Source organism: Urocitellus parryii, chromosome 1 (assembly GCF_045843805.1).
Source record: "Urocitellus parryii isolate mUroPar1 chromosome 1, mUroPar1.hap1, whole genome shotgun sequence".
Taxonomy (NCBI): Eukaryota; Metazoa; Chordata; class Mammalia; order Rodentia; family Sciuridae; genus Urocitellus; species Urocitellus parryii.
Window position 1 is genome coordinate 57613747 of NC_135531.1, and position 25324 is coordinate 57639070.

General features: G+C 43.9%; 1 protein-coding gene across 2 annotated transcripts; it reads left to right on the top strand.

Annotated features, from left to right (window-relative positions):
* The first annotated feature begins 1081 nt into the window (after window positions 1-1081).
* On the top strand, window positions 1082-23537 carry Gcnt4 (glucosaminyl (N-acetyl) transferase 4). 2 transcript variants are annotated; one of them, XM_026404117.1, is made up of 2 exons: window positions 1082-1175; window positions 21484-23537. In XM_026404117.1, the coding sequence occupies exon 2, from the start codon at window positions 21485-21487 to the stop codon at window positions 22850-22852; it is 1368 nt and encodes a 455-aa protein (XP_026259902.1). In that variant the 5' UTR covers window positions 1082-1175; window position 21484; the 3' UTR covers window positions 22853-23537. The 2 variants fall into 2 exon arrangements, with proteins under 2 accessions (XP_026259902.1, XP_026259901.1); XM_026404116.2 differs by lacking the exon at window positions 1082-1175 and adding an exon at window positions 1558-1691.
* The last annotated feature ends 1787 nt before the right edge of the window (window positions 23538-25324 follow it).

Below are 25324 nucleotides of genomic sequence, written 5' to 3' on the forward strand. Positions count from 1 at the left end.
AGAGCTAGCTGTTTGCTTCAAAACCTGCAAAATGGGACCCTGAGCAGGGTAACGTTTTTATCAGTCTCTGTTGATATGGGCAGACTCCAGGTACTGGGAATAAAGGTTGGAATCCTACTTGAGGCTCTCTCTTTGGGAGTAGTTGGGTCCTGGGTCCTAGGTTCTGTCTGGCTCCCTACCAACAAAGCCAGTATACTGCCGGCTTTCAGTCAATAACAAATGATGGAGAAAGAAATAAGCCAACTGGGATGGTCTAGCTTGCTGCGAGAGATTCCTTAAGCGAAGGAACAGCAAACACAGCTAGCGCTTAACTTTACAGTTAGCATACTTGCAAAAACCCGCTACGAAGGACCCCTGAGACAGATCCTGCCAATTGGTTTAGTAGAGGTGTGCCTTCTTTAATGCAATTATTTAGTGAGCGGGAGTGGAGGCAGATATCGCGCCCTGAGGACTCGCCACCCTCAACCCCGCTTGAGGATAGAGGAAGTCTATTGGACATGTAGGCACTGATTGAAAAACAACTTTGTAGCTTATTTATTGAGCAAAAGGCTCCACCTTCCCACGCTGCCGATAATACTCTGCCAGGCTGCGTAGGACATTCCTAGTCTTACCCATGAGAACAACGCGCCTACTGCCGCGACTGGACGATTCCTGCAGTGCCCGGAGCCTCCCGGAGCCTGGCGTTCGCGGGGGAGCCAAGAGTCGCAGATGTGAGTCTGCTTTGTCACCGCCCTCTGAGCGACTTTGGGCAAGTCGCTTAGCTTTCCTGATCTTGGATTTCTTGTCTGCTTAATGCAGGGAAGGAACCAAACCTGGATGACGCTAAGGCAGCGGCAAAGAGCCGGGTGGCTCGGCCCGGGTGTGGCGAGCGCCTGGAGCGGAGCGCGCAGCGGAACTTCTGTCCCAAGCGTGGCGCGGCGCGGCGCAGGGACCCCGGAGTGCAGGGCGGGGAACTCCCTCTGCGGGAGCGCAGCGGCGGCGCTCCTCCTTTCTCCACACGTCACGGGGACAGCTCCGCGTTCTCCCATCCCGGGCCGAGGGAAAGCAACTGCCTGGCAGGGCGTGTGACCGAGGTGGCGACCAAGGCGGAGGGCGCGAGTGGGCCGCCCCGACTCCCACCGGGTTGGCCTCCGCAGCTGCGGGGCCCCTCATTCGGGGCTCCCTGGGTCCCTTGCGTAAGTCCACTTGGCCACGCAGGCAAGAGAGGAACGCCCGGGGTTGGGAATATCCCGTGGTGGTAGGCGCCGTGCTCCTGTTTCAGCCGCTGGGTGGCCAAGACACCTCGACCCTCTCCTCGCGACTTTCACTTTCCCCAAGGAAAAACTTGGGCGCCGAGTCCTTCTCGGGGATAGGGGTGGGGACGTCTGCCCAGGAGGGCCTCCTCGGGATCCCGGACTGAGCCCCCACTTGGCTTAGCGCCAGGAGCCAGAGGGTCCCCAAAGGAAACTGGCGGGCTCGAAGAGTCGCGGGGCAAGCGGGCGACCCCGGTGTACACTTAGACGCTGCCGCAACTCCAAGGCTCTGCGCAGCACCCTAGCCCGCGGCTGGACTCTGCAAAGTTCCCTGAGGCCGGCGCTGGGAAAGGGTAGCGGACGCCACTGGGCGCGGAGTAGGTCCTAGGAGACGGCCCGCGGCCGCAGCGAGCAGAGCCGGGGGCACTAGGGCACCGTTTTCCCGGTTCGCCCCGAGGGGTAAGAACACGCTTGTAAACCCCGATTTGCCGTAAGCCAAGATCCCTCTGTTTCGGCCCTTGCGGAGAGACATCCATATGCGAGGAGCGTGAAGGAGTTTTTCCTGCAGCTTCTCCTGTAGAGCCAAAGGGATTGGGGCGGAGGGGGTTCTCTTAAGAGTTCTTTGCGGGGTAAAGCTGCGGCCCGCGCTTCCCGGGCCGGCCCTCCGCAAGGACAAGCTTCTGGCTTTTTAAGGTCAAGTTTTCCTGCCGCAGAGCCGGCGGGGATCGTCCCCCTTCTAAATGCCGGTGCCTTCCCAGCCGGCTGGGAACCTGCAGAGATCTAAGCGGAGTTGACTTTACCGTCTTTACGTGGGCGAACGGGCGAACGGTGCGAGTGGGTGGGTATTGTTTTGTAAATGTTAAGAGCTAAGCTTTCCGGAGTGGAGATGCTGTGGGAAACTAGAAAACATCCTTTTGCTGAGCAAACGGAGGGGTGATGTTATCCCTGGAGCACACCCCCAACCCCTTTTTTTCTTATCTTTAGAATTAAAGAGCAACAAACCAGAAGATAAGGGAGTTGGGGATACTATTAATTCGTTTAGATCTCTCATGTGATTTGGAAGACATAGAAATCACCCTTTTTGATCTTACATGCATAAAACATGCCCTTATTATTAAGCCATCTTTTAGCCTGACATTCTAGAAACACAGTTCATTTTGGCAGCTATGGTTAATAGTGTCTTGAGGAAGAAAAATCTTTGAATTATTGCTAAGAACTGTCCCTATGTTGCACTTTCTAAGGATCCAATTCTGTGTGAACAATGACCAATTAAGATGTTGTTGAATTATCTTTCACTTGTATTAGGAGAGAAGGAATAGCCAAAGAATGGGATTGTGTGGCACCGAATTTTCACTCAGGAAAACTACAAGGAGAGTGTCCTTGAGAGAGAAGTTTTTTACTCTTTTCTTTGGAAAGCAAGGTATATAGTGGTTTGCTAAATGTCACATCCTCACGGAGGTAGATAGGGGTGAATGACATAATTGGGCAGTAAGTCAGAGTTGGTGCTGGATGGCTGAGAGTGGTGAGAGAACCGGATGAAGCCAGGAGAGACCAGGCTGGCATCCGGTAGGGGTGGGGGTGGATGGTGGGTGGAGTCTTAGGACAGTTTCCCATCTGAAAGTGTTCTAAAGAGATGTGAATTCAGAACCCAACTCTGCTGCATGAGGAATGTATTTGAGGAACCCCTAAATAAACAGGGCTGAGTCAGGGTCTGAAAGGGTGAGGTGGAGGAAGGGATGACATAGTGACTAGACTCAAGACCAACTCTGAAATGACTTGGAAACAATTTTATGGAAGGTGTGAGTGTGGGGAGACTCCCTCTAAGCTTGGGTGCTGTTGTTTTCAGAAGCAGGGGGCACTGTTGGAGGAGCAGGTGCCAGGAGAAAAGCCAAGCATGGTTTTGTTGGGTCTGAGCAGCTTTTCAAGGTTCCTGAATAGCAATGCTTCTCAAGAGGCAGGATGGAGCGGGCCCTGGCTGACTCTCCAAAACTGGTTGTCACCTGTGTCAGGAGTGGTGTTTGAAGCCTGGGGTGGGCAAGAGGGATGCTGACTGAGGACTGGCAGCTGCTCCCAGAGAGGTGAGACAGAGGGATGGCTTTTTTAAGATGAAGGAAACTTACACATATTTAAATGTGAATGGGCTGTAGCAAGTTGGAAGAAGTTGGACATACAGACTATCTGGAACCCTTGCCCCTTGAAGTATTAGGTAAAAAGCAATTTGATTGGGGTGATATTTTAATATCAAGCTCACATAACATAAACTGTCAGTATCTTACAACATATGAAATATGTTTGAGCAATTTGAATTTTTACTTTCTAGATCATGCAGATTTAATGTTTAAGGGAAACACAGATGGTGTTCACACAACAGAGCTGCAGCATGGATAGGAGCAAGGCCCCTGGAGCCAGACTTGGCCCTGTCACTCCATAGCTTGTAACCTGGCATGTTTCTTGGCCTGTCTCAGCTTCCAGGTCTCTGAAGTGGCAGACTTGTAAGGACCCCTGAGAGGTATATGCTGTATACCTCCTTGTGGACAGATAAAGATTGCATAGGTGCCTCATCCATGCACAATGTGTGCATCATGCCTGGCACATAGCAAGGTTTCAGTAAGCCCTGGTGCTGCTGGCTTCGTTATGATGATGTCATTTCTGTGATGTCATATCTATCATTTCTAGACATAAAATTTCAGACCTGGAGAATTTTGAAACTTGGCCAAGACCATAGAGTCAAGAGTAGCAAGTTAAGACCAGGATCTCTTTGGCCTGACTCACAGGCAGGGGCACCTTCCACCTAGCGTGTCAACAAGTGCCAGGTACTGGATCTGGTTCAAGATCAACTATAATAGGAGGATCCAGTCACTGCTCGCCAGAGTGCAGTGGAGCAAAGCAGACATCAGTGGCAACACTTACAGACTACCCAAGCAATCTAGAAATGTGTGTTTGGTATTAATTTGCATTGCTTTGCATGTCATCTTACATATGCATTCCCATATGCTAGTAAATTTCCCCAGTAGGAGCAAAGGCTGAAGTTTCAAGTATAGGAGAGAAAATAAAATTAACTAGAAATTAAATGCAGCTGTTTCACTCTTAATAGCCTCCTGGGATGGTGGGCTCAGTGCTTTTAGGAAAAGTGTTGGATCTATGTTTACTGTTTTAGAAGATAGGGGAAGCCAGATATCATTTGATAAAAGCAGGTATATCTTAACATGTTGGGAAGCTGGATCTTCCAAACAAAACAGAAAAATACAAGAAAAGTAAAAGATGACAAGAGAAAAGTTTTATATAAAAATGCCAGAAAATGAAGCAGAAAAAGAAGGCTTATGAAGCCAAACTAATAAGAAACACTAAGGGTCAGCAGGTAACGGTTGAATTTCTGCTAAGCAGTATGAAAGTTTAGAATATAACTACAAGTATTTGAGTCTTTAAAACCAATCAACTCTCCCTAATTTGGACTTATTGGGAAATGGGCCATTGTATCTTAGTAAAATCTCATGAATGCAGAATATCCATAACCAAAGAAACAAAGTATGATTCTCTTACTTAGAGCAATGGTTCTTAAAGTGTGGTCCCTGGGCCAGCTAGCTGCAAAGTAGCACCTGAGGACTTATTATAAATGTTGGTTCTGACCACTCAAATCTGCTGAATGGAATCTCTGGAGATGGGGCCCAGCAATGTGTGTTTTAATAAGTTCTTTAGCTATTTGGAGCAGCAGTCATGCCTGGTTTTTTCACTTTTTCAGCCGTAACCTTAACTTTTCTGTGTTGTGATCACCAGCTTCTTGCTGTGCCACTTGACTTCCATGCCTGCTGACCTGGGAGATGGTTGAACGGAGACACAAACCCATTGCTCAGTGCATCTGCTCAGAGCAGAGTACAGCAGGGTGGCTGATCCCTTCCCTTCCTTGGTCCAAGTCTAACCTGATAGGAGATGCTTTCTAAGATCCCTTCCTTTCAGCCTTAGCATTCTGCAGCTCTGTAGTCCCCAAGCTGTCCAGGGCCACGGAGGTTTTGTTTCACTGCCTTTTTCTTCCTTTGGCAGCCTCATACCAAACAAACTGTGACTCATACCAAATGTACAGTCAGCCAAAACACTGAACCATCCTCTACAGATGCTCCTGTGAAGCCACATTTGTCCATCTAGTAGGCGTGCAGTTAATTTTCTGGACCTGGGAGTTTATCTCTTAAATTTGATCTTACTAGATCCAAGTCTGACACAATCTGTTTGGGTTCTATTTCTGTCCAATTCCCATATAAACTGATGTCCTCTTCTCCCTTGGACACCGAGATCCTGGCCAAAGAATTAATGATGATGTGAGTGTCTTTATTAGTAGCCACCTCATACGTAATGAGGCTCAAAACCATGGACGCTTTTGCAGTCTTATGGGGACAGCACTGGAAGAATAATAGCTGGGTGCGGTGGTGCCTGCCTGTAATCCTAGCAGCTTGGGAGGCTGAGGCAGGAGGATTGTGAGTTCAAAGCCAGCCTCAGCAACTTAGCAAGGCACTAAGCACTCACTGAGACCCTGACTCTAAGTAAAATATTAAAAAGGGGCTGGGGATATGGCTCAGTACGATTCTCTTACTTAGAGCAATGGTTCTTAAAGTGTGGTGATATGGCTGGGGATATGGCTCAGCACCCCTGGGTTCCATCCCCAGTACCAAAAAAAGAAAGAATAGTCACAGTCCTGGCATCACTCAGATTTGAATTACTGTTGTTCTAAAGTGCTCTCTCAGATGGTTTCCCTTTTTAGGCCTTTGTTCTGTAACTTCACTCCTGGTGTCTGTCACTTCAGAGCCATCATGAGCATATTGTAAGTGAACTTGGAGATGGCTTCACTATCCCTGTATAAACCATCAGTTTGGAGTTTTATTTATTTATTTGTTTTTAAATATTTAATTTTTAGTTGTAGTTGTACACAATACCTTTATTTTATTTATTTATTTTCATGTGGTGCTGAGTATCTAACCCAGGGCCTCGCACATGCTAGGCAAGCAGTGTGTCGCTGAGCCACAATCCCAGCCCCTTGGAGTTTTATTTGTGTTTTTGATTTGTTTTGTAGGTGACATAGAGGTGAGTTTCAGCTTATTTATAGTCATATTTAAAAGAATTCAGAAATCTGGGAAGCAAAAATTGTGCCTTTTTTTGTTTTACCTTCTAGAACTTGACTTTTCTGCTAAAGTCTAGATTTAATCACAAGACTCAAGTTTATCTGATTATTTTTTTAATCTACAATTTTGCTGATACAAAATTTTGCCCTAAGGAGCTGGAGGTGTAGCTCAGTTGGTAGAGTGCTCACTTCACACGCACAAGGCCCTGGGTTCAATCCCCAGCAGCACCAAAAAAAAAAAAAAAAATAGCCTTTAGAGCAACACAGTGACATAGTATGATGGCATAAGAGAAGTTTTAAAAGGCAAAAATCAGAACAACTTCATGGGGGCACTGCCTCATCATGGTTCTTATTCAGTCCCCACTGGGCCTCCACCACATTAAAATTCCCACCTTAAGCCAAACTTCAGATTCCCCATATCTGAGCTTGTTTTCCTCCTGCAAGACACTACCAGGCCTCTTTTTGGGGGGGAGGAGTAGAGCTGTTGTGCTGGTCCTTGAGCATGTTAAGCACATACTCTACCACTGAGCTACACCCCCACACACACACCAAACCTACTTGGATGACATGATCTCCCTTACCATGATAAACAAAACCAACCCCCCCCCCCAAAAAAAGTGCCTGTAAATAGTAAAGTTCTCTGTAAACTCGAATATCCCTTATAGGGGAGACAGAATTTCCACTTGACCCTCTTAGGGTATTTTGTGTACCTGAGAATTAAGTTGACATAAGAAAGACCAATAGAGAAAATCATACAAACATATGAATCTTACATGACAGCAGAACCCTCATAAGGAAGTGGAGATCCAGAGACAGATGAATACTTACATTGTGAATTGGACAAAGAGTATTAAAATGAGACAAGGCCAGGGGCTGAAGCTCAATGTGGACTTGGCGGAGAAGTGACCAGCAAGGTAAGGTGAGTTTAACAGTAGTGCACATTTTCCTGAAAGGGCCTTAACTTTCTGTCTTCCTCGATGATACTTGCTCATCTTGTACAGGGATTTCCATCTCCTGCTTTTAAAAGAAACAGTACAAAGCAGATGATCTTGCCCCTCTGCTTTTCAGGGGCCTTAAGTCAATACAGCATTATGTCAGAATGCCATATTAAGCATAAGCGTAGTCTTAATCCCTTCACTCTGTATTTGATGCTCTTTGGTTGCTTTTTATTCTCCCCCATCATCTCTTGTTGGTTTTCTAGCTTTTGTTTCCTACTCTAGTTAGAGGGAAATAAATACAGTTGTCCCTTTGAGGAAGGGCTTCTGAGTTGTTCTCAGGCCTGTCCAATGAACCTTTAGCCCTGGTGGGTTTGACCTGTTGGCCCAGCACTTCTCTCGTGGTCTATAAGACCCAGCCAGCCCAGGACAGAGCAGCTGGTGCAGACAGCCACTGAGGATGGGCAGTTCTGCTGAGATGAGAAAGAACAACACCTAGCATAGCCCCTGTGCTGGCTGAGGTTCCTTTTCCTTCTCCTCCACGTCACTGCAGCGTATTGGGAATATCTGTGTGTTTGCATTGACACCCCCATGTTCCACCTTGGTGGAATAAGGAGGGATGGCTGACTCTGGGCAGCCCTCAGTAGCATCATCATCAAAAGATGAGACCAAGGGGCTGGGGATGTGGCTCAAGTGGTAGAGCGCTCGCCTAGCATGCGTGAGGCACTGGATTCGATTCTCAGCACCACATTAAAAACAAAATAAAGATATTGTGGCCACCTAAAACTAAAAAAATAAATATTAAAAAAAGATATGAGACCAAAAATGCACTAAGAGAAGGGTAGGGAGATTGTGGAGCTGAAGGATGTGGGACGAAGAAGAGATCCCAAGGAGAGAGGAACATGTAGTCAGCACCACGGCGAGAAGAACACGGAATAAAAGAGACGTTTCTAAGAACAGCTAGTGACTTGGGCTTTCGGAGAACTGTCTCTATATGAACAAATTCAAATAAAACAACTGGGATTTCTTTGGGTTGTGTTATCAGATCACCTAAGACCACACTGTTACTTCTCTGTATTCCTCGAGGCAGGAGTTACCAAGTATTCTCGCTTGAATCTAACACAGTACCTCCCTGGCCCATGGTAAAGATTTGCTGGATAGGTGGACAGCCAATAGAAGGGGGACAGAAATAGGATTCATAAGAATATAAAAGGGGCTGGGGTATAGCTCAGTGATAGAGCACTTGCCTGATGTGGGAGGCCCTGGGTTTGATCCACAGCACTGGGAAGGTGGGGGATATGTTACTCCAAAGAAGTGAAGGCAGAGATTTGAACAGATATTTGTACATCCACCTTCATAGCAGCATTATTCACAATAGCCAAAAGGTGAAAGCAATACAGGTGTCCACTGGCAGAAATGGATGCCCAAAATGTGGTTTATACATACAATGGAATATTATTCGTATTTAAAAAGGAGGGAAATTTTGGCATAGCTACAACACAAACGAGCCTTGAAGACTCGTGTATCTACTGTAATAAACCAGTCAAACATTGGAAAAATACCATGTGACTCCTAGTAAATGAATTCCTAGGATGGTTCAATCCGTGCAGGCAGAAAGTGGAATGGTGGCTGCCAAGGGCTAGAGAGGCATGAGCCAATGTTGGACAGGTACAGAAGTTCCCTGGAAAAGATGAAAATCTGTGGATGATTGATGCTTATGGTTGTGGAATATTTGTGCTTAATACCACAGGGTCCTTAACACTTAAAAATGGTTAAAGTAATCACTGGGTACTCTCCATGCATGTATGGAAATATCACACTGAACCCCACTGACCTATACAATTAATATGCATTAATAAATATTTCTTTAAAAATGGCTAAAGTGGAGGCAGGCACACCTAAAAATCAGCTGCTCAAGAAGCTGAGACAAAGATTTCAAGTTTGAGGCGAGCCAAAGCAACTATTGAAACCCTGTCTCAAAACAAGAAATAATAATAAAAGGTGGAGCTCAGTGGTAGAGCTCTTGCCTAATGTGTAAAGCCCTGGGTTCCATCCTGGCACCACAAAAAAAGGCAAAAGTTCAAATGATAAATTTGGTTATATGTTTTATCACCATAGTAAGTAGAAAAAAGAATACTTTTATGATCAACTAATTTATAAGTTTGGAACAATAAAAGTCATTTTTATAACCAAGTAGTGAAAATATAAATTAGAGAGCGAAGATGGCAATGACTCTAGACTTAGAACTGTGCCATCAAAAAATGTGTTGCCTGAATCCTGGTACTGAGAGGGACCAGTTTTAATCTTGTCCACTCCTCATTATCCCCATAATTCTCTCTTAAAAATCAAAAACAAGGGCTGGGGTTGTGGCTCAGCGGTAGAGCGCTCACCTAGCACGTGAGATGGTTGGCCCTGGGTTCGATCCTCAGCATCACAAAAAAAAAAAAATGAATAAAATAAAGGTATTATGTCCAACTACAACCAAAAAATAAATATTAAAAAAAAAAAAACTTTCTACTTTGAAAAAGTTCAGGCCTACAGACAAGTTGAGTGTCCATTTGATTTCCTCCTCCTCCACCACAAGAAGTACGAAAGTTTTTGATGTGGCTTCAGCCCCAGTCTGCCTGATGGAACTCCATGGCTGTGGCCTCTCGAAGATGGTTTCTGGGTACAGGAGTGGGCGAGGCACATTGAGCATGAAGCCTGTGCTGGTTTGCGGAACAGCGCCTGGTCCATGATACCCAGCTTGTTCCAATGCCTTTGATCCTGACCATCACGCAGCTCTGTGCTAGTCTGGTTTTTCTGCCAGAACGTACCCAGCTCATTAGCTTGTTTAGTCATCCCAGTAACCACGTGAGTTGGTGCCCTGGTTGCTGTCACAGACAGAGACTAACTAGATCCATGGCATCTTGTTAATGGTAAACTTATTAATGTATGCAAAGGCTGAGCAGGAGGGTAAGACAGAGGCAGGTGAGTGTGTGTTAGTGAGAAGAGGCATGGGGTCAGGAAGAAGGGGTGCAAGGGAACATTCAGGAAATGGCTCAGAACTACTCCAGGTATCTTGGATATCTATATTATACTGACAACTTGGGAGGAAAAAAAAAAACTAGTCCTAAAGTCTCTCTTATATAAGAAGCTCTCTAGAAGACACCCCACCTGCAAGGTGACCTTTGGAGATGATGTGACCTGGGACCAGAAACTTTACACAGAGGAGGTTTGCCATACCCTGAAGGGGCTTAACTGAGCGTGGTGAGCAGGCTGCAGTCCTTGCCAACATCAGAGTTAATTTGGTAAATCTTGCAGACTGCCTTCCTTCAGATGTTTACCTAAAGCTTCCATCTGCCTCCAAATATAAATGGATGAGAAGTTCAGCATATTTGAGGCATATTTTTGCATTTGGCTATATACAGGATTATACTGTTGTACAAGTAGATACTTTAATCTGGTTTAAATTTAATTTTTCTCTTGGGTGTGTGAATGTGGTTAAGCATTACCCTTTCCCTGGGGCCATCTTTCAAAGTGCAAGTTGCCTAAACATAGAAGTGTTCATTTTTCTCCTGTAGCAAGAATTCAGAGTGGGTGTTTGCTGCTGCCTGTTCAGTGGCTTGAGGATTTGGGGACCGAGATCTCCAGCAATCTTTTGGTCTGAACCTCCTGGTTCCAAGATGGCTGCTACAAGTCTCACCATCATGTTAGAGTTCCACCAGAAAAATGAAAGAGGGGGAAGAGAGGACAAAAATAGCATGCTTCCCACCTGAAAATCAAGCTCCTTTTAATAAAAACTATCTCAGATACCCCACATGATATTTCACTGATAGCTCCTCTACAGTGGAAGTTGAGGAAGAAACCTTTCACAGAGACATGCTTCTGCCACCAACAATGCAGTTCTCTTTGTAAAGAGAAAGGGGAGGACAGATGTTGGAAGGTCACTGGTGGTCCACCAGAGTCATACCTGCAGGTCTGTTTCTGAACTCTATTTCACTAGTCTGTTCTGGCACTGGCCCGCACTGTTTTGAAGGCACCATCCATTAGAAAATCTGAGGTCTGGTGTTCCTTCTGCTTTCTGTGTAGCTGGTATGTACCCTGGCTGCTTAGTAAGCTAAGCAGTCACTGTGCTTGTTTATTCTAATCCCCTGCCTATTGAGACCCCCGTGGTCAAGATGGGAACCACTGCTGGAATGCATCCTTGGAGGAGGTGCCAGATGCAGACAGAGCTTCCTGCAGGCGTTTCTAGATTGGACTTTTGGTAAGACAAAAATCACGGCTTTTGAAATTCCTATTTTAGCAGAGTATTCCCAAGCAACTGCAGATTTTTACTTCTTCTACCCCTTTCAGTTAATTTTGAATTCCTGGGTCTTAATTTTATTGTGTCTGTATGCACACAAGGTTCTGAGGGCAGTATACACGTTTTAAACCAAGAAGCACAGACCTTTGGCTGAATGAGGAAGCCAAACCCAGAGTCACTGATCTTGAGGCTTTTTGTTTAGTGTGGAAGCATATTGAAGTCTCCAGCTGCATAGTGAAGTCTCCGCCATATTGGCAGAACCCAAACCACAAACAAGCTGATGGGAAATGGAGTGTGTCTAATCCATTCACCAGCAGCTTGGCCTGGCCTCAAGCCATTCCTGACCTTGATACTGTTGATTCATTCTTATTCCTCTGCTGCCTCTGAATGTAGTTATTTGAGGACATGAGATATATTACTCTAAAGGCACAAGTAGAAACCAGGTACCCATGCCTTTTCAGCCGACTACAGAGCCTTTGAGGAATTAATTTTGGCCAGGACAAAATACAGAGTTGGCCATATAAATGCTTTCAGAGAGGGGAGAAAAATCATGCTCATAGACTCTGGGTAGGGAAAGTTACTTTATTTCTAATACAATAAACATACATTTTAAAAAACAGATGTATTTTTCAATTCAGTTTTTCTCCTTTATTGGAAAAGAAGCCAGAATATTCTCAACCCACAATTTAAATTTAGAACACAAAACATAACATGCATTTTGGTTTTATGTTGTGCCCAAACTGACTGAAATGAGAAGGGTAGAGAATGAAACCCTAGAAGGAATGAAACCTGTTTCATAAAGCTTGAGAAGCAAAGATCTAATCAATAAATTATCTCCTTTTTGATAACCCTTTATGCCTAAAAATGGGAAAACGTTGAATGTAAGCTCTTTTCATCAAGCTAAAATCTGAAAGCATAGGTATTTTTGAAATCTACCCTTCTTATTAAAAAAAAAATCTCTATAGAGAAAAATTCAATGTTTTGCTTCACAATGAAGGTCACAAATTATTACAAAGTAAAAACGTTTCATTGGTTTCATTATCTCATTTTAGACTTCCGGCTAAAAGCCCTGACAGATAGTACGTTTTGTGTATTGGAATTGCTGCCAAATCCTTACTACTGCTTTGCTGGTTACAGGGTTCTTAGCTGTCCATGTGGCTTTGCCAACTAAGAGACACTAGAAGCTTTTGATGTTTGCCCTGTGGACAGATGCGATAGAGCCCAGAATCAAGTCTGTTCTCTTCTAACCGGTGTGACTGTAAAAAGGCAATTGAACTTGGCACTTTCTTGCTAGGCTTTCGCAGCCTAGATTTCTTACAACGATGAGAGACCAGCAGCTGGTCAACATGTCCTGATGTGGGTTGCTCATATCCCATGTAAACCTACACCCTGTGACTCTCCTCCAACCTGAGAGGTTCCTCCAACCTGAGAGGTCCCTCCAACCTGAGAGGTCCCTCCAACCTGAGAGGCTCCAGTGAAGTTACAAGCAGGAAGCATTATAATCTAAAGAGGCAGGTAACAGTGACTTTCAGAACCACTATTCTCATGGAAGCCTCTGTTTCACAGTCTTGCAGATGAAGTAGTCCTTTATCCAAGGAAGGTCATGACCATGGTCTTGGTTCTTGCAAACCAAAGCAACCTGCCTAAACAGAAAGCTGTCAATTGTGACATGTTGTACAGGGACTTCAGACAGAGGCCCCTTGGATGAGAGCCAGCCTAGTTCACCAAGCTGGGAAAGTTTTACAGGACCTCTGATTTTTGGCAATGGAAGACTGCAAAAGCCCTGATGGGGAGTATGTTTTATATGTTTGCATTGTTGCAAAATCCTTTTACTGCTTTGCTGGTTGTAGGGTCATTAAGATGACGGCAAACAGGGATCCACAATGAGCCATTACAGTTTTGCCACATCTGTAGAATTCCCCCCAAAAGATGTTGAACTTGGGGAGAAGCTCATAGCTTCCGCAATGCAGTGTTACAAACGCTGTTTAAGCTCTGCATAGAATGAGTTGTCATTTAAAATTCTTTGGTTATAAGTCTTCCAAAAAATATTGAACATACTGGGGGAAAAAAAAAACCCAACTCAATGGTTAACTAGAAAACTATCTTCGTGACTCTCAAAATCCAAGACAGGTGTATCTACATCATTCTGAAAATCACATGAACAATTTTGAAACTTCAGTAAAAACCTTTGACAAAAAGGAATGTTGTCAAATAGTGAAAAACAATAATTAGAAGGTCAGCATAGAGGAATAGTAAATGCTTTCGAAAAATAAAATGAACAACATGTTGACTCCTTTTTGGTTTTCCCGAGAAAACTTTCCTCACAGAGGTTTTCATACCTACTTAGTAGACAAATTTGTGGACCAAAATTGTCTTTTTTTCCTAAGTTCTTCACATGCACTCTATCATAGGACCTCTGTAATAGCACTATTAGATTGAAAAGCCATTTTCCCATTTCACACATGGGAATTAAAGACTTTGCTGGGGTCGCCTGAGGAGTTTGGGATGGCAGAGCCCAGACTAGAATTCAGATCTTCATTTGTTCCAGTGAGGAACTAACCCTGTGCCAGAATAGATACTGAGGTTGGAGTAATGAGCAAGGCCTTCAAGGAACTTACGTGCCTGCATGGCAATGGATAATAAAGAAGTAAAAGTATGTCAAGTGCTTAGAGGAAAACCAGGAGTATGATAGACAGGAGAGTGATTTGGGTAGAGTGATCATCAGAGAGGAACTAAGGAAGACATTTCTCCTGAAACTTGAAGGTCCAGGCAGGACAGGGTCCAGGGGGAATTGGTCTAGATTTGGGAACAGCAAGTGCAAAGATCCTGAGGCAAGGAAGAGGCTGATGTCCCAGGAACTCTTATAAGACTGGTGTAAGAAAGAAAAAGTAGAAGCTTTAATAAGATGAACTGGGGAGAAAGGCAAGCATGGGAGCTGCTGAGCTTTATGGTCATGGAAGAGATTTCCAATTTTATTCTACATGAAGTGAAATCTCAGTGAAGTGTTGTATGCATAGGAAGTGGGTCTAGGGAGAGGGGTTGTTCTAACCTATGAATTTTAAAAATCATTTTGGCTACAGTACAGAGAATGGAAAATGAGGGAGGCCAGTTGGGAGATTGTTTTATACCCAGGCAAGGATTGATGCTGGTTTGGATTAGGGTGGTTCCCACAGAGTAAAAAGAAGTGAGCAGATCTGATGTACATTTTGGATATAGAACCAAAAAGGTTCTACTACTGCCAAGGCATTGAAGAGGTGGTCTCAAGCTGCATTTAATAGTGAAGGCTCTGAAGTTGAACCACAGTTGAAAATCTTGACCCCTAGCTGTATGACCTAAGGTAAGTTATGTATCTCTGTGACTCTGTTTCTCAATCTGAAAAAAATGAGGGAAACGATAGTATCTACCTAAGGAAAAGAATAAGTCAGTCAGTGTGAATAATTCTAACATTCAGCATAGACCATTGAGAAAGGACAAGTATGTGTCCCGACACCAGCAATACAAAGTCTTCTGTTGGCTTTGGTCAGAGTGATCTTGTTGGAGGGGAGCAGGGAAGTAGGCTGGACCGAATGCCACCCAAAGGGGCCTGGATAGGAGGGGTTAGGGATCCTTCCTTCTTCTGCTTGGTGGAGAGCAGTTAGACATACTGCTATGATCTAAAATTCGTATGTTGAAACTTAACTGCCGTGTGATGATATTAAGAAGTGGGGCCTTTAGGAGATGATTAAGCATGAAGGGTGGAGCCAGTATGAATGGAATTAGTAACCTTATAGAAGAGGTATGAAGGAGCAGTTCACCCTGCTATCATATTGCCCTTCTGCCTTCCACCATGTAAGGGCATAGCAACAAGGTGCCATCTGGGAGGCAGAGAGTGAGCCTTCATCAGACACGGATCTGAAACTTGATCTTGGACTTCTCAGCCTCCTGCACTGTGAGAAATAAATTACTATTGTTTATAAATTACCCAATCTAAGGTATTTTGTTCTAATAGTAAGAGTAGACTAAGACACACATGTAAGGGGGACATATGTTCCCAGCATCCCAGGAATGAAATGGGGTTAAATGATGGGTAGGCACTTTTGAAGGGGGAAATTGCCTTAAAACTCCTTTTTTTAGTTTTAAGATTTTGACTTCTAGACTTCTCCAGGCATTGTGGGTTTGTTAATTAAGCGTTGGTGGTGAAGACTTAGAAAAGTGAATTCTATTATTTAATTGTTTTTTCCCCCATTGAAAAGTATGTTGACTCTTTTAGACATTGCGTACTCTCTAATAATTCACAAACCCAGTTTAGGGTAGGGCTCATTCACAGTAGAGTGTGAAATAAAAGGAACAGGGCAGTGCCTATATAGGAAGACTGTCACTGAAAAGCAAACCGAAAGGGGAAAGGAGTGTTTTTATTACAAGCAGCCTGGAAATACGTGCTCTCCATAGTGTCGGTGCCAGACAACGGGTCACTACTGAGCTTTATTTTCTTCTACAGACTTTTCTGACTTCTTGATTTTTTTTTAATGGAAGCGTTTACTTTTATAAATAGAAAATAGCAAACCTTTTTCTCTTGTAGAAATTGAGGCTTATTATTTGAGGGTTGCTTGGCTCCATTCGTATTGTGGTTTTTTTTAATATTTATTTTTTAGTTATAGGTGTACACAATAGCTTTATTGTATTTTTATGTGGTACTGAGGATTGAATCCAGTGCCTCTCGCATGCTAGGCGAGTGAGCGCTTTACCTATGGGCCATAACCCCAGCCTCACCCCCCCATTGTATTATTGACCTGGTCACACCACTCTTGTGTTTCGGGTAGTTGCTGTTTACCTACTATTGGTGTGATAATTATTTGCCTTTGAAATCTTCCCTCCAGAACAATATGTGTGTAAGGTCATCGAGAAACTTGTCTGTCTACTTCTTTGCACAACTCTTGGGATGCTGTGGGGGTGTTGAGGAAGTGCGTCTGGACTGAGTCATCCTTCCACCTACCAGTCTTGGTCCAAAACATCTTCAGGTTTGGCAATGAGCAAGTCATCAAGGGCAGAATCAGTGACCTCGCTGAAATCAAGTAACTGCAGTAGAAGGATCTTCGCTTGTTCATCCAGATCAGGGTTATGGGTACTTTGGGTTTTTGTTTTTAGTGCACCTGTCATTATATCGCCGTCCTTAAGTGATCATTCTTCTTTGTAAGACTTTAGAAAGAAACAAAATTCTGACATTCCTAAGTCAATAAGCTCTTCATACGCTGTTTTTTAAAAGTGACATATAATAAAACAAAGTTGAAGAAGATGAAGGTGGTCCAATAGGGAATATTCTCCTGGAGAGAAATTTCTCCCAGAACATTTCCTAAAACAATTAGTAATACTCAGACAGCCCAAATTGTGTCACAGATTACTTCAAGAAGAAATAACTCAGTAACTCCCTTGTGACAGGAGATGAGACGAGTGTCACTGGTGGCAGAATCCCTCAGGATGAACTTGCTTGCTTTTCCTTTAACTGATCCCGAAGGCTGAGGATTGACTGATCTCTTCCTTAGCTCTGTGTCCCCAGCCTCTGACTGCAGGACAGATGTGACTCAGGCTTTCCTCTTATCCTCTTTGTCAATCATTTCTTAAACTAGGTGGAAGGTCTCAGGACCTCCAACATGGTGTGAAGTTCATTTCTGCTCATGCTTTAGCACGGTTTGATAAGACAAAATTAGACAAGGGCTAAACTGTTGTGGGAAATATGGAGGATTTTTTTTTCTTTATATTCTAAGAGAAGGTGCTGCATGGAAGGGTAAGAGTGCATCTCTGGAACAAGACTCTCTGTGTTAGGTTTTCAATTAAAGCACCTTCCACATCTGTCATCTTAGGCAGTTTTTAATTGCTTCATGTGCCCCAGTTTCCTTTCTCCAAACAGAGGGAATTCGGCAGTTCCTGCCTCACTTCAGCAGATCTGTTGAAGGGATTGAGTCATTACATAGAAAGTATTTAGACGGTGCCCCAAGTAAGCACTGTTTATTGGGTGATTCTACATCAATAATGATATTAAATTAGTATGGAAGCTGGGATGGAGGTAGTCAGCCACTACTCCTAAAATACTGAATTTATGTTGAGACTTTTGGGGAAAATAGGAGGTAGACTGACAGATAGCAACAGGGCTGGGGCTAGGGCTGGGCTCAGTGGGAGAGCTCTTGCCTTACACACATGAAGCTCTGGGTTCCAACCCCAGCACAGCAAAGAAAAAAGTATGAGGGTACCACTGAGCACAATGGCACATGCCTGTAATCCCAGCGGCTCAGGAGGCTGAGACAGGAGGATCACAAGTTCAAAGCCATCCTCAGCAACAGCAAGGTGCTTAACAACTCGGTGAGACCCCGTTTCTAAATAAAATACAAAGTTGGACTGGGTTTGTGGCTTAGTGGTTGAGTGCCCCCTGAGTTCAATCCCCAGTTTGGGAAAAAAAAAAAGTGTGAGGGTTGGGGGGATGATAAGCCACAGGTCTGGACAGGATTTGTGAGGAAGTGTTTGCCATCAATGAGTAGGAGTAGCAGGGCAGTCTGGAGAGTGAGCTGGTGGGAGGACAAGGATGCATTTACCAGGCAGTCATGGTCTGGAGCTGTGCTGGAGCGCTTTGCAGGCATTCCCTCCTTTAACTGTCACAGTTGTTTTACCTGTGGGCACAGATGTGCAGAGGCTGAGGGCATCTGTCTGAGGTCCAGGTGCTAGGTAGGCCGTCCCTGAGCTGAATTGCAGGGCTTCCGAGGGCAAGCTAAGCCCTTGCCCCTTGGCCAGGACGTGTCATGGTGGGACGGTGTGTGGCCTCCTCTTTTGCTCGGCACCTGAGCAGGGTCTCAGCTCTGAGCAGCTTTGTCCTTCCTTTATCACTTATTACTTTGATCCAAAGAGTGAAAGGCAGTCATTTTTTAACATTGCATAAAATTGTCTCGTGAATTCTTTTCTTTAAAACATAAGTTCAGCAGGTCCTGTGAACTGTATTGGAAAAGCCCCAAGATTGGAGACAGGCAAGCTGGGCTTGGGGGAAGAGAAGGGCCTCTTGGGAGCACTGAGCCTCAGTCCTCTGGTGGCTGGGAATTAGTCTAATTCTCACTGTGGGACGCAAAATGAGCCCTCAGAGAGGTTAACTAGTTCAATCAAAGATTTAACTACCAAATGCCCTTCCAGGCACTCAAGCCCAGGTCTGTGGCATCCTGAAGCCCAGCTACCTCCTTCTCTCTCTCCCCAAGGTCCTGACCTGCCTGAGTCACTGTGTGCAATTCTTGGTTCCTAAACGGAGTCACACTCAGAACTTCTCTCCTCAGTCTCCTTCCACCGTTCTTGATTTATCATTCCTTCTCTCTTGGAGAGGAAGCCTCCTACTCCTTTACAGCCTGGGCTTTAAAGTGGCCAGCTTAAGAGTTTTTTGAAAAGCTGCAGATGACTACAGCCATTTGGCCCCGATGCGGTGACTCACACTTAGTGCACTTAATTGCGGTGGATCTGTTTTCCTGCTGCTTCCTTAGAGGCTCCAATAGTGCCTGGGAGAGCTGGGGAGAAGATGGTTTGAGGAAGTGCTTCATGTAACATTCCTGTCGGGAACTTAGTGAGGAGTATGTTTTATTGAATTGTTGTGGAACATCTTCCATCTGAGCTGTAGCCATTAAACCTTGCCAAGAAACCTTATTTCATTGTCACTAGGAACTTGTACCTATGTGGTGAGAAACTCTGCAGGTCACTCTATCTTGTCTGCCTGGAGAGGTGGGAGGGGAAATATCCCTTGTCCATGGGAAGTTATTTGCAATGTAATTCTAAGAGTATTCCTTTCCAACAAAACATTTGCCTGCTTCCTGCCCTTAGGAGGAAAAGAGCCAGTCCCGAGGTGTTTGCAGAAGGTGGCACTGCTAACCTGGTCTCCTAGGAAACAGGTGGCCAGCTTGAGGTCAGCCTTGGCCCCACCCACTCTGGTCAGACCTGGGTCAGGCGTCAGGAGCTCCTACCATTCTACTCTGGAGGCCCCTGGAGTTCCTGGGACAGGTGGCCAGAAAGGGGGTGGGGCTGCTGATGGGCAGGTATCAGTGGTACCCACCTTCACCCTAGCAACTGGAGACCCCGAGGCCATGCTGCTTCCTGCTCTTTCCTGAAGAGCTCACTGGGAGGGACTGAGGGTGTTATGCAGAAGCCCCTGGGGGTGGGAGAGCCAAGCTGAGGTTGGGGACCTTTGTTTTTTCTCTTACCTCCTGCTATGGGGGTCCTCTTGATTGGTTAGTTAGTGCCTCTCATACCCGTGATGATTTCTTGCCCACCTGGGAAGAGACCAAGTACCACTTCAAGATTTGACAGAAACTCTTTCATACTAAAGGGCATTGTACCTCCATGTTTTTACTTCTTACTTGGGGAAGGAATGCTTTTATCTTAAAGGACTTTCTAGCCATGGTAAGCAGACAAAGTGGTTTTATTTTGTTTGACTCAGGACAGGATAGCATTGGAGGACAGCTCATTTAAAGAATTTCAAAGTCTGACCCAAAGGCTGACAAGATTTTCCCTTAGCGAGGCCTTTGTGAAAGTAGTTCAGAAAGCCAGGAGCCTGGGCTGTCCCTGTACCCTCCCCCTCTTGGAAATTCACTGTAGTCCCCTGCCTGGGAAAGCTCAGAGTTGACAGAGCCGGTTGGGACAGGATCCTGATAGCACCTCCCAATCCCTTTCCAGAGTTCCCTGCCACCTTCCCTCTCCCGGGCAGGCAGTCCTGTCCTGAGATGCCCTCTTTATTTTTGGAGGTCTAATCAGGATCTGAAAGTTGAACTAAGATAAATGTTCCTTTTGGCCTCAGGTGAATTATTTGCAACTCTGAGGACCTCTTCATACATCCAGTTTTCTAGACCCCTGTCCAAAGAAGAGCAATCCCTCCACAAATATGCTAAGCAGAAATGCAGAATATATAAAGCACATAGTGCAGTTGGCTCTCCACATTTGTGGTTCCCTCATATTCAACCAAACCTGAGTCAAAAATATTTGGAAAAGAAAACTCTAGAAAGTTTTATAAAGCAAAACTTGAATTTGTGGTCCACCCAGTGCTGTGGCTGATTCACATGAATGGAGTGATGCATAGGGATTGTGAGAGGTGTTAAAGGGGAAAAAGTATACAGGAGATTATGGATCTGTTATATGCAAATGTGGTGCCTTTTCCTACCAGAGACTTGAGCACTTGAGGATTTTGATAGCCATAAGGTCCTGAAACCAATCCCCCAGAAGGCTAAGGAGTTTATCTTCCAATCTCTTTGGTAACCAACATCTCTCAAATTAGGTATAGTTCACACAGAATTTCAGAAAAATACCACCACTGTACATGTTTCCATTTCCTGATTTCTGTATTATTTTAAGGGCAAGAATCTTGTTTTATTATCTTTGGGTCCAGCATTCTGCCAGGCATGTGGTAGCTACCTGTTTTAGTCAGCTTTTTCGCTGCTGTGACTGAAAGACCTGGCCAGAACAATTGTAGAGGAGGAAAGTTTTATTTAGGGGCTCATCGTTTCAGAGGTCTCAGTCCATAGATAGCAGGCTCCATTCCTAGGAGCTTGAAGTGAGGCAGAACATCATGGTAGAAGAGTGTGGTGGAAGGAAGATGCTCACATGATAATCAGGAAGCAGAGAGAGTGACTCCACTTGTCAGACACAAATATATATCCCAGAGGCACGCCCCCATGATACACATCCTCCAGCCACATCCTACCTGTCTTCAGTTATCACTCAGTTAACTCCTTCAGGGGGTTAATCCACTGATTGGGTTAAGGCTCTCATAATCCAATCATTTGTCTCTGAAACTTCTTGCATTGTCTCACACAGGAGCTTTTGGGGGACACTTCACATCCAAACCATAACAGCACCCAATAAATCTTGGATAAATTGAAATTCTCTTAATTCCTAATATTAATTAATATCTACTATTCCTTTTTCCTCTTACAGAATGAAGATATTCAAATGTTGTTTTAAATACACCGTACAGCAGAAAATTTTCATCCTGTTTTTAACCCTATGGCTGTTCTCCTTATTAAAGCTTCTAAATGTGGGAAGACTCCTCTTCCCTCAAAGAGGCATTTACTTAGTTGAGTACTCCTTAAGTACTTCACCTTTTGTAAGGAACAGATACACCCATGTTAAGGATGAAATCAGGTATGAAGTCAACTGTTCAGGTATCTACGAACAGGAGCCTTTGGAAATTGGCAAGAGTCTGGAAATAAGAAGGCAAGACATCATCGACTTGGAGGATGATGATGTTGTGGCATTGACCAGCGACTGTGACATCTATCAGACTCTGAGAAGGTACCATCAGAAGCTAGTTTCAAAGGAGGAGAAGAGCTTCCCAATAGCTTATTCTTTGGTTGTCCACAAAGATGCAATTATGGTTGAAAGGCTTATCCATGCTATATACAATCAGCACAATATTTACTGCATCCATTATGACCTTAAGTCAACTAACACCTTCAAAGTAGCCATGAACAATTTAGCTAAGTGCTTCTCCAATATTTTCATCGCTTCCAAATTAGAGGCTGTGGAATATGCCCACATTTCCAGACTCCAAGCCGACTTAAACTGCTTATCAGACCTTCTCAAGTCTTCGGTTCAATGGAAATATGTCATCAACTTGTGTGGGCAAGATTTTCCCCTGAAGTCAAATTTTGAATTAGTGTCAGAGTTGAAGAAACTCAATGGAGCCAATATGTTAGAGACAGTGAAACCCCCTAACAGTAAAATGGGAAGATTCATGTATCACCATGAGCTCCGACAGGTGCCTTATGAATATGTGAAGCTACCAATAAGGACGAACATCTCCAAGGAAGCACCCCCTCATAACATTGAGATATTTGTTGGGAGTGCCTATTTTGTTTTAAGTCAAGCATTTGTTAAATATATTTTCAACAACTCCCTCATTAAAGACTTTTTTGCCTGGTCTAAAGATACCTATTCTCCTGATGAGCACTTTTGGGCTACCTTAATTCGGGTACCAGGGATACCTGGGGAGATTTCCAGATCAGCCCAGGATGTGTCTGACCTGCAGAGCAAGACCCGCCTTGTGAAGTGGAATTATTATGAAGGGTTTTTCTATCCCAGTTGTACTGGCTCCCACCTTCGCAGTGTGTGTATTTATGGAGCTGCAGAATTAAGGTGGCTTATCAAAGATGGACATTGGTTTGCTAATAAGTTTGATTCTAAGGTGGACCCTGTCTTGATTAAATGCTTGGCAGAAAAGCTTGAAGAACAACAGAGGGAATGGATGACTTTGTCTTCGGAAAAGTTATTTATGGATAAAAAGCCCACGATCATATCATCATAGTAAAACCAAGATGGAAATAAGAGGAGTTATTGGAGTTAATATGGAGTTATATACCATGCCAAGCCCAACGACATTGGAACTTAATCTTATCAGAGTTTGAAAGTCACCTAAAGTTCCATGCACTATAAGGAAAGCCACCTAGACTTTGATCACACGAGTTGAAGTTGATTTTTTTTAATGTTTGTTTTTGCTTGTAATCTCACTGAGCTAAATCAGAGAGCTTAAGCTTTCAGTCAGTCATCAAATATTTACTGAGCACCTAACTCTGCATCAGGTACATTTTTTTGGAAAACATTAAGGAATTAAATCCAAGTTGTAATGAGTTGCACAATGCCCTCAGGAAGCAATGGCCTACTCTCATCTCACGGCAACCTCAGTATCTTCCTGTTCTCCTCATAACAAGGATTCCACTGAAGAAGCTGCTGGAGTATGTGACAATCACATAAACCACCCATTTCAGGAGAGTGTATAAGCACAGTGACCAGCATCTGTTTGTCTCTTAGTTCAGATCCCTAAATGTTTCTTAACCATTCGAATATTAGGAGGAGAGATTCCACTACCTCAGAGACACTCAAAGAATCGTCTGATTGCTTGCTTGCCAAAGCATAATTTACCTTTTGGTGCCTCATGCGTTTAATTCAGGGCTGAGGGGACTCTGTTGGTGTGACATTTATGGAGTATGAATGCCAGGGAAGAGGGTGGGTGGGAGGTAGGGGAACTGGGTCAGGTGGTGCCTGAAGAGGAACAGAAAAAAAGGATTATTCAACCTTTGTATCATGTTACACAATGGCGTCATGAATGACTTCCTTTGCAGTTCAACTGTTTCTCCAAACACATTTGCTGATGAAAAAATAAGAATTGATTCAAAGTGTCACACACCAGGACCTTAAACCTACATCTTCCACTTCCTAGGTTATCATGATAGGTAAGCTCCTTGACAATGGAATGTAATGCTTCCAATGGAATTTGTACAATTTTGTTTAATGGAACTATCAAGTCACTACATTTTTCTTGAAAACATCAACATGGAATATGATAGTTTTCTAAATTAACTATTATGGTCATTTAAATTTTTTTTCTAAAGTGGAATGATAATGAAATTTAAAAATGATAAAAGCTCTAAGTTCATTTCAGTTTTCCTCTGAACTTAGATCCAAAGCAAAAAAAAAAAAAAAAAAAAGCTAATTTTCCTAAGGACAGGAATATTTATTAACGCTGTTTTGTGAAGCCCACATCTGACAGAACTACTGTATAGATATAGTAATTGTAAGTGCTGGAACAGGGTCCTGAGATCAGGCTGTAACGTTTTCACCTGTCTCTTGGAAAACTGTGAACCCATGTAAAAAAATTTTTTTTTAATTTTTATGTTTTGATGTCAGCCTCACTAACAAAGATGTGTTGTTAGTTGAATCCAAAATAAGACTGTTTAGGAAAATGAAGTGTTAAATTTTTTTTAGATTTCCAAATTCTACATGTAAAATGCACTTAAAAAGTTCATAACACTAACTGCCAAGTGGCATCATTTGTCTCTCCCTTTGTATTTTTTTCTTTAATGCATTTTTCTACTGTGTGTTTACGTGTGTGAGACTTTCAGATTGCTTTATTCTTCAGAAAACAACCATTACCAAGCCCCTACTCTTAAAAATCTCTTGCCAATTTAGAGAGCTAAATTCTGCAGAGGACCTGCACCAGTCAGTTAGTGGGCGAGACCCTGGACAAGAGGAGTCACTTTGATCTCCCTGAGCCTCAGTCCTCCTGGTGTTTGCATTGAGCACTTGGACATTTCTCTGGGCTTCCTCACAAGGCCTTTGTGAGAATCAACCGAAATAGTATCTGAAGTGGTTTGAAAATGGGGACGAATTTTGAAGTATCAGAGAGTGCTAATAGTGTAAAGCAAACCATAGGTCCAACCTCATTGGGAGATCTGAACAGTTACCTTTTCTGAAAAAATCTTTGAAATACAAAAAAAAGGAGGCCATCATTGCAGGGACAGCTTCTGTCATCAAATCCAGAGCTGTGAAAAGCCTTGTCACCATGTTTGAGAGTTCTGGTGAAGACAATAGGATTAGCAAATTGGTCCAGTGGAGTAGATTGGACGCAGAGGTAGAAATATTTTTCCTACCACCCAGGATTAAATATATGAGGACCTGTTGAGATCTTGGTTTTTATGCCTGTGATCATCAAAATAGGTACAAATGCTGACAAATCAATGTCAACCTCCTAGGCCACTGTCCTGCCCTATTCCCTGTTTATTGGGAAATGTCCCAAGTGGCTCATCACTCTAAGTCTGTATTTTAAAGGACCGTGGAAAGATGAGGAGGCAGTGCCTTCTTTTCCCTTTGACACATTTCTCTGGACTTGGTTCCTAACGTTTCAGGGAGCTTGTGGCCTCACACTCTTGCCTTGGGGATCCTGCAGATTCCTTGTATGCCTTCCAACCTGATTCTTCCCTAAAACCTCTGGGTATGCTTC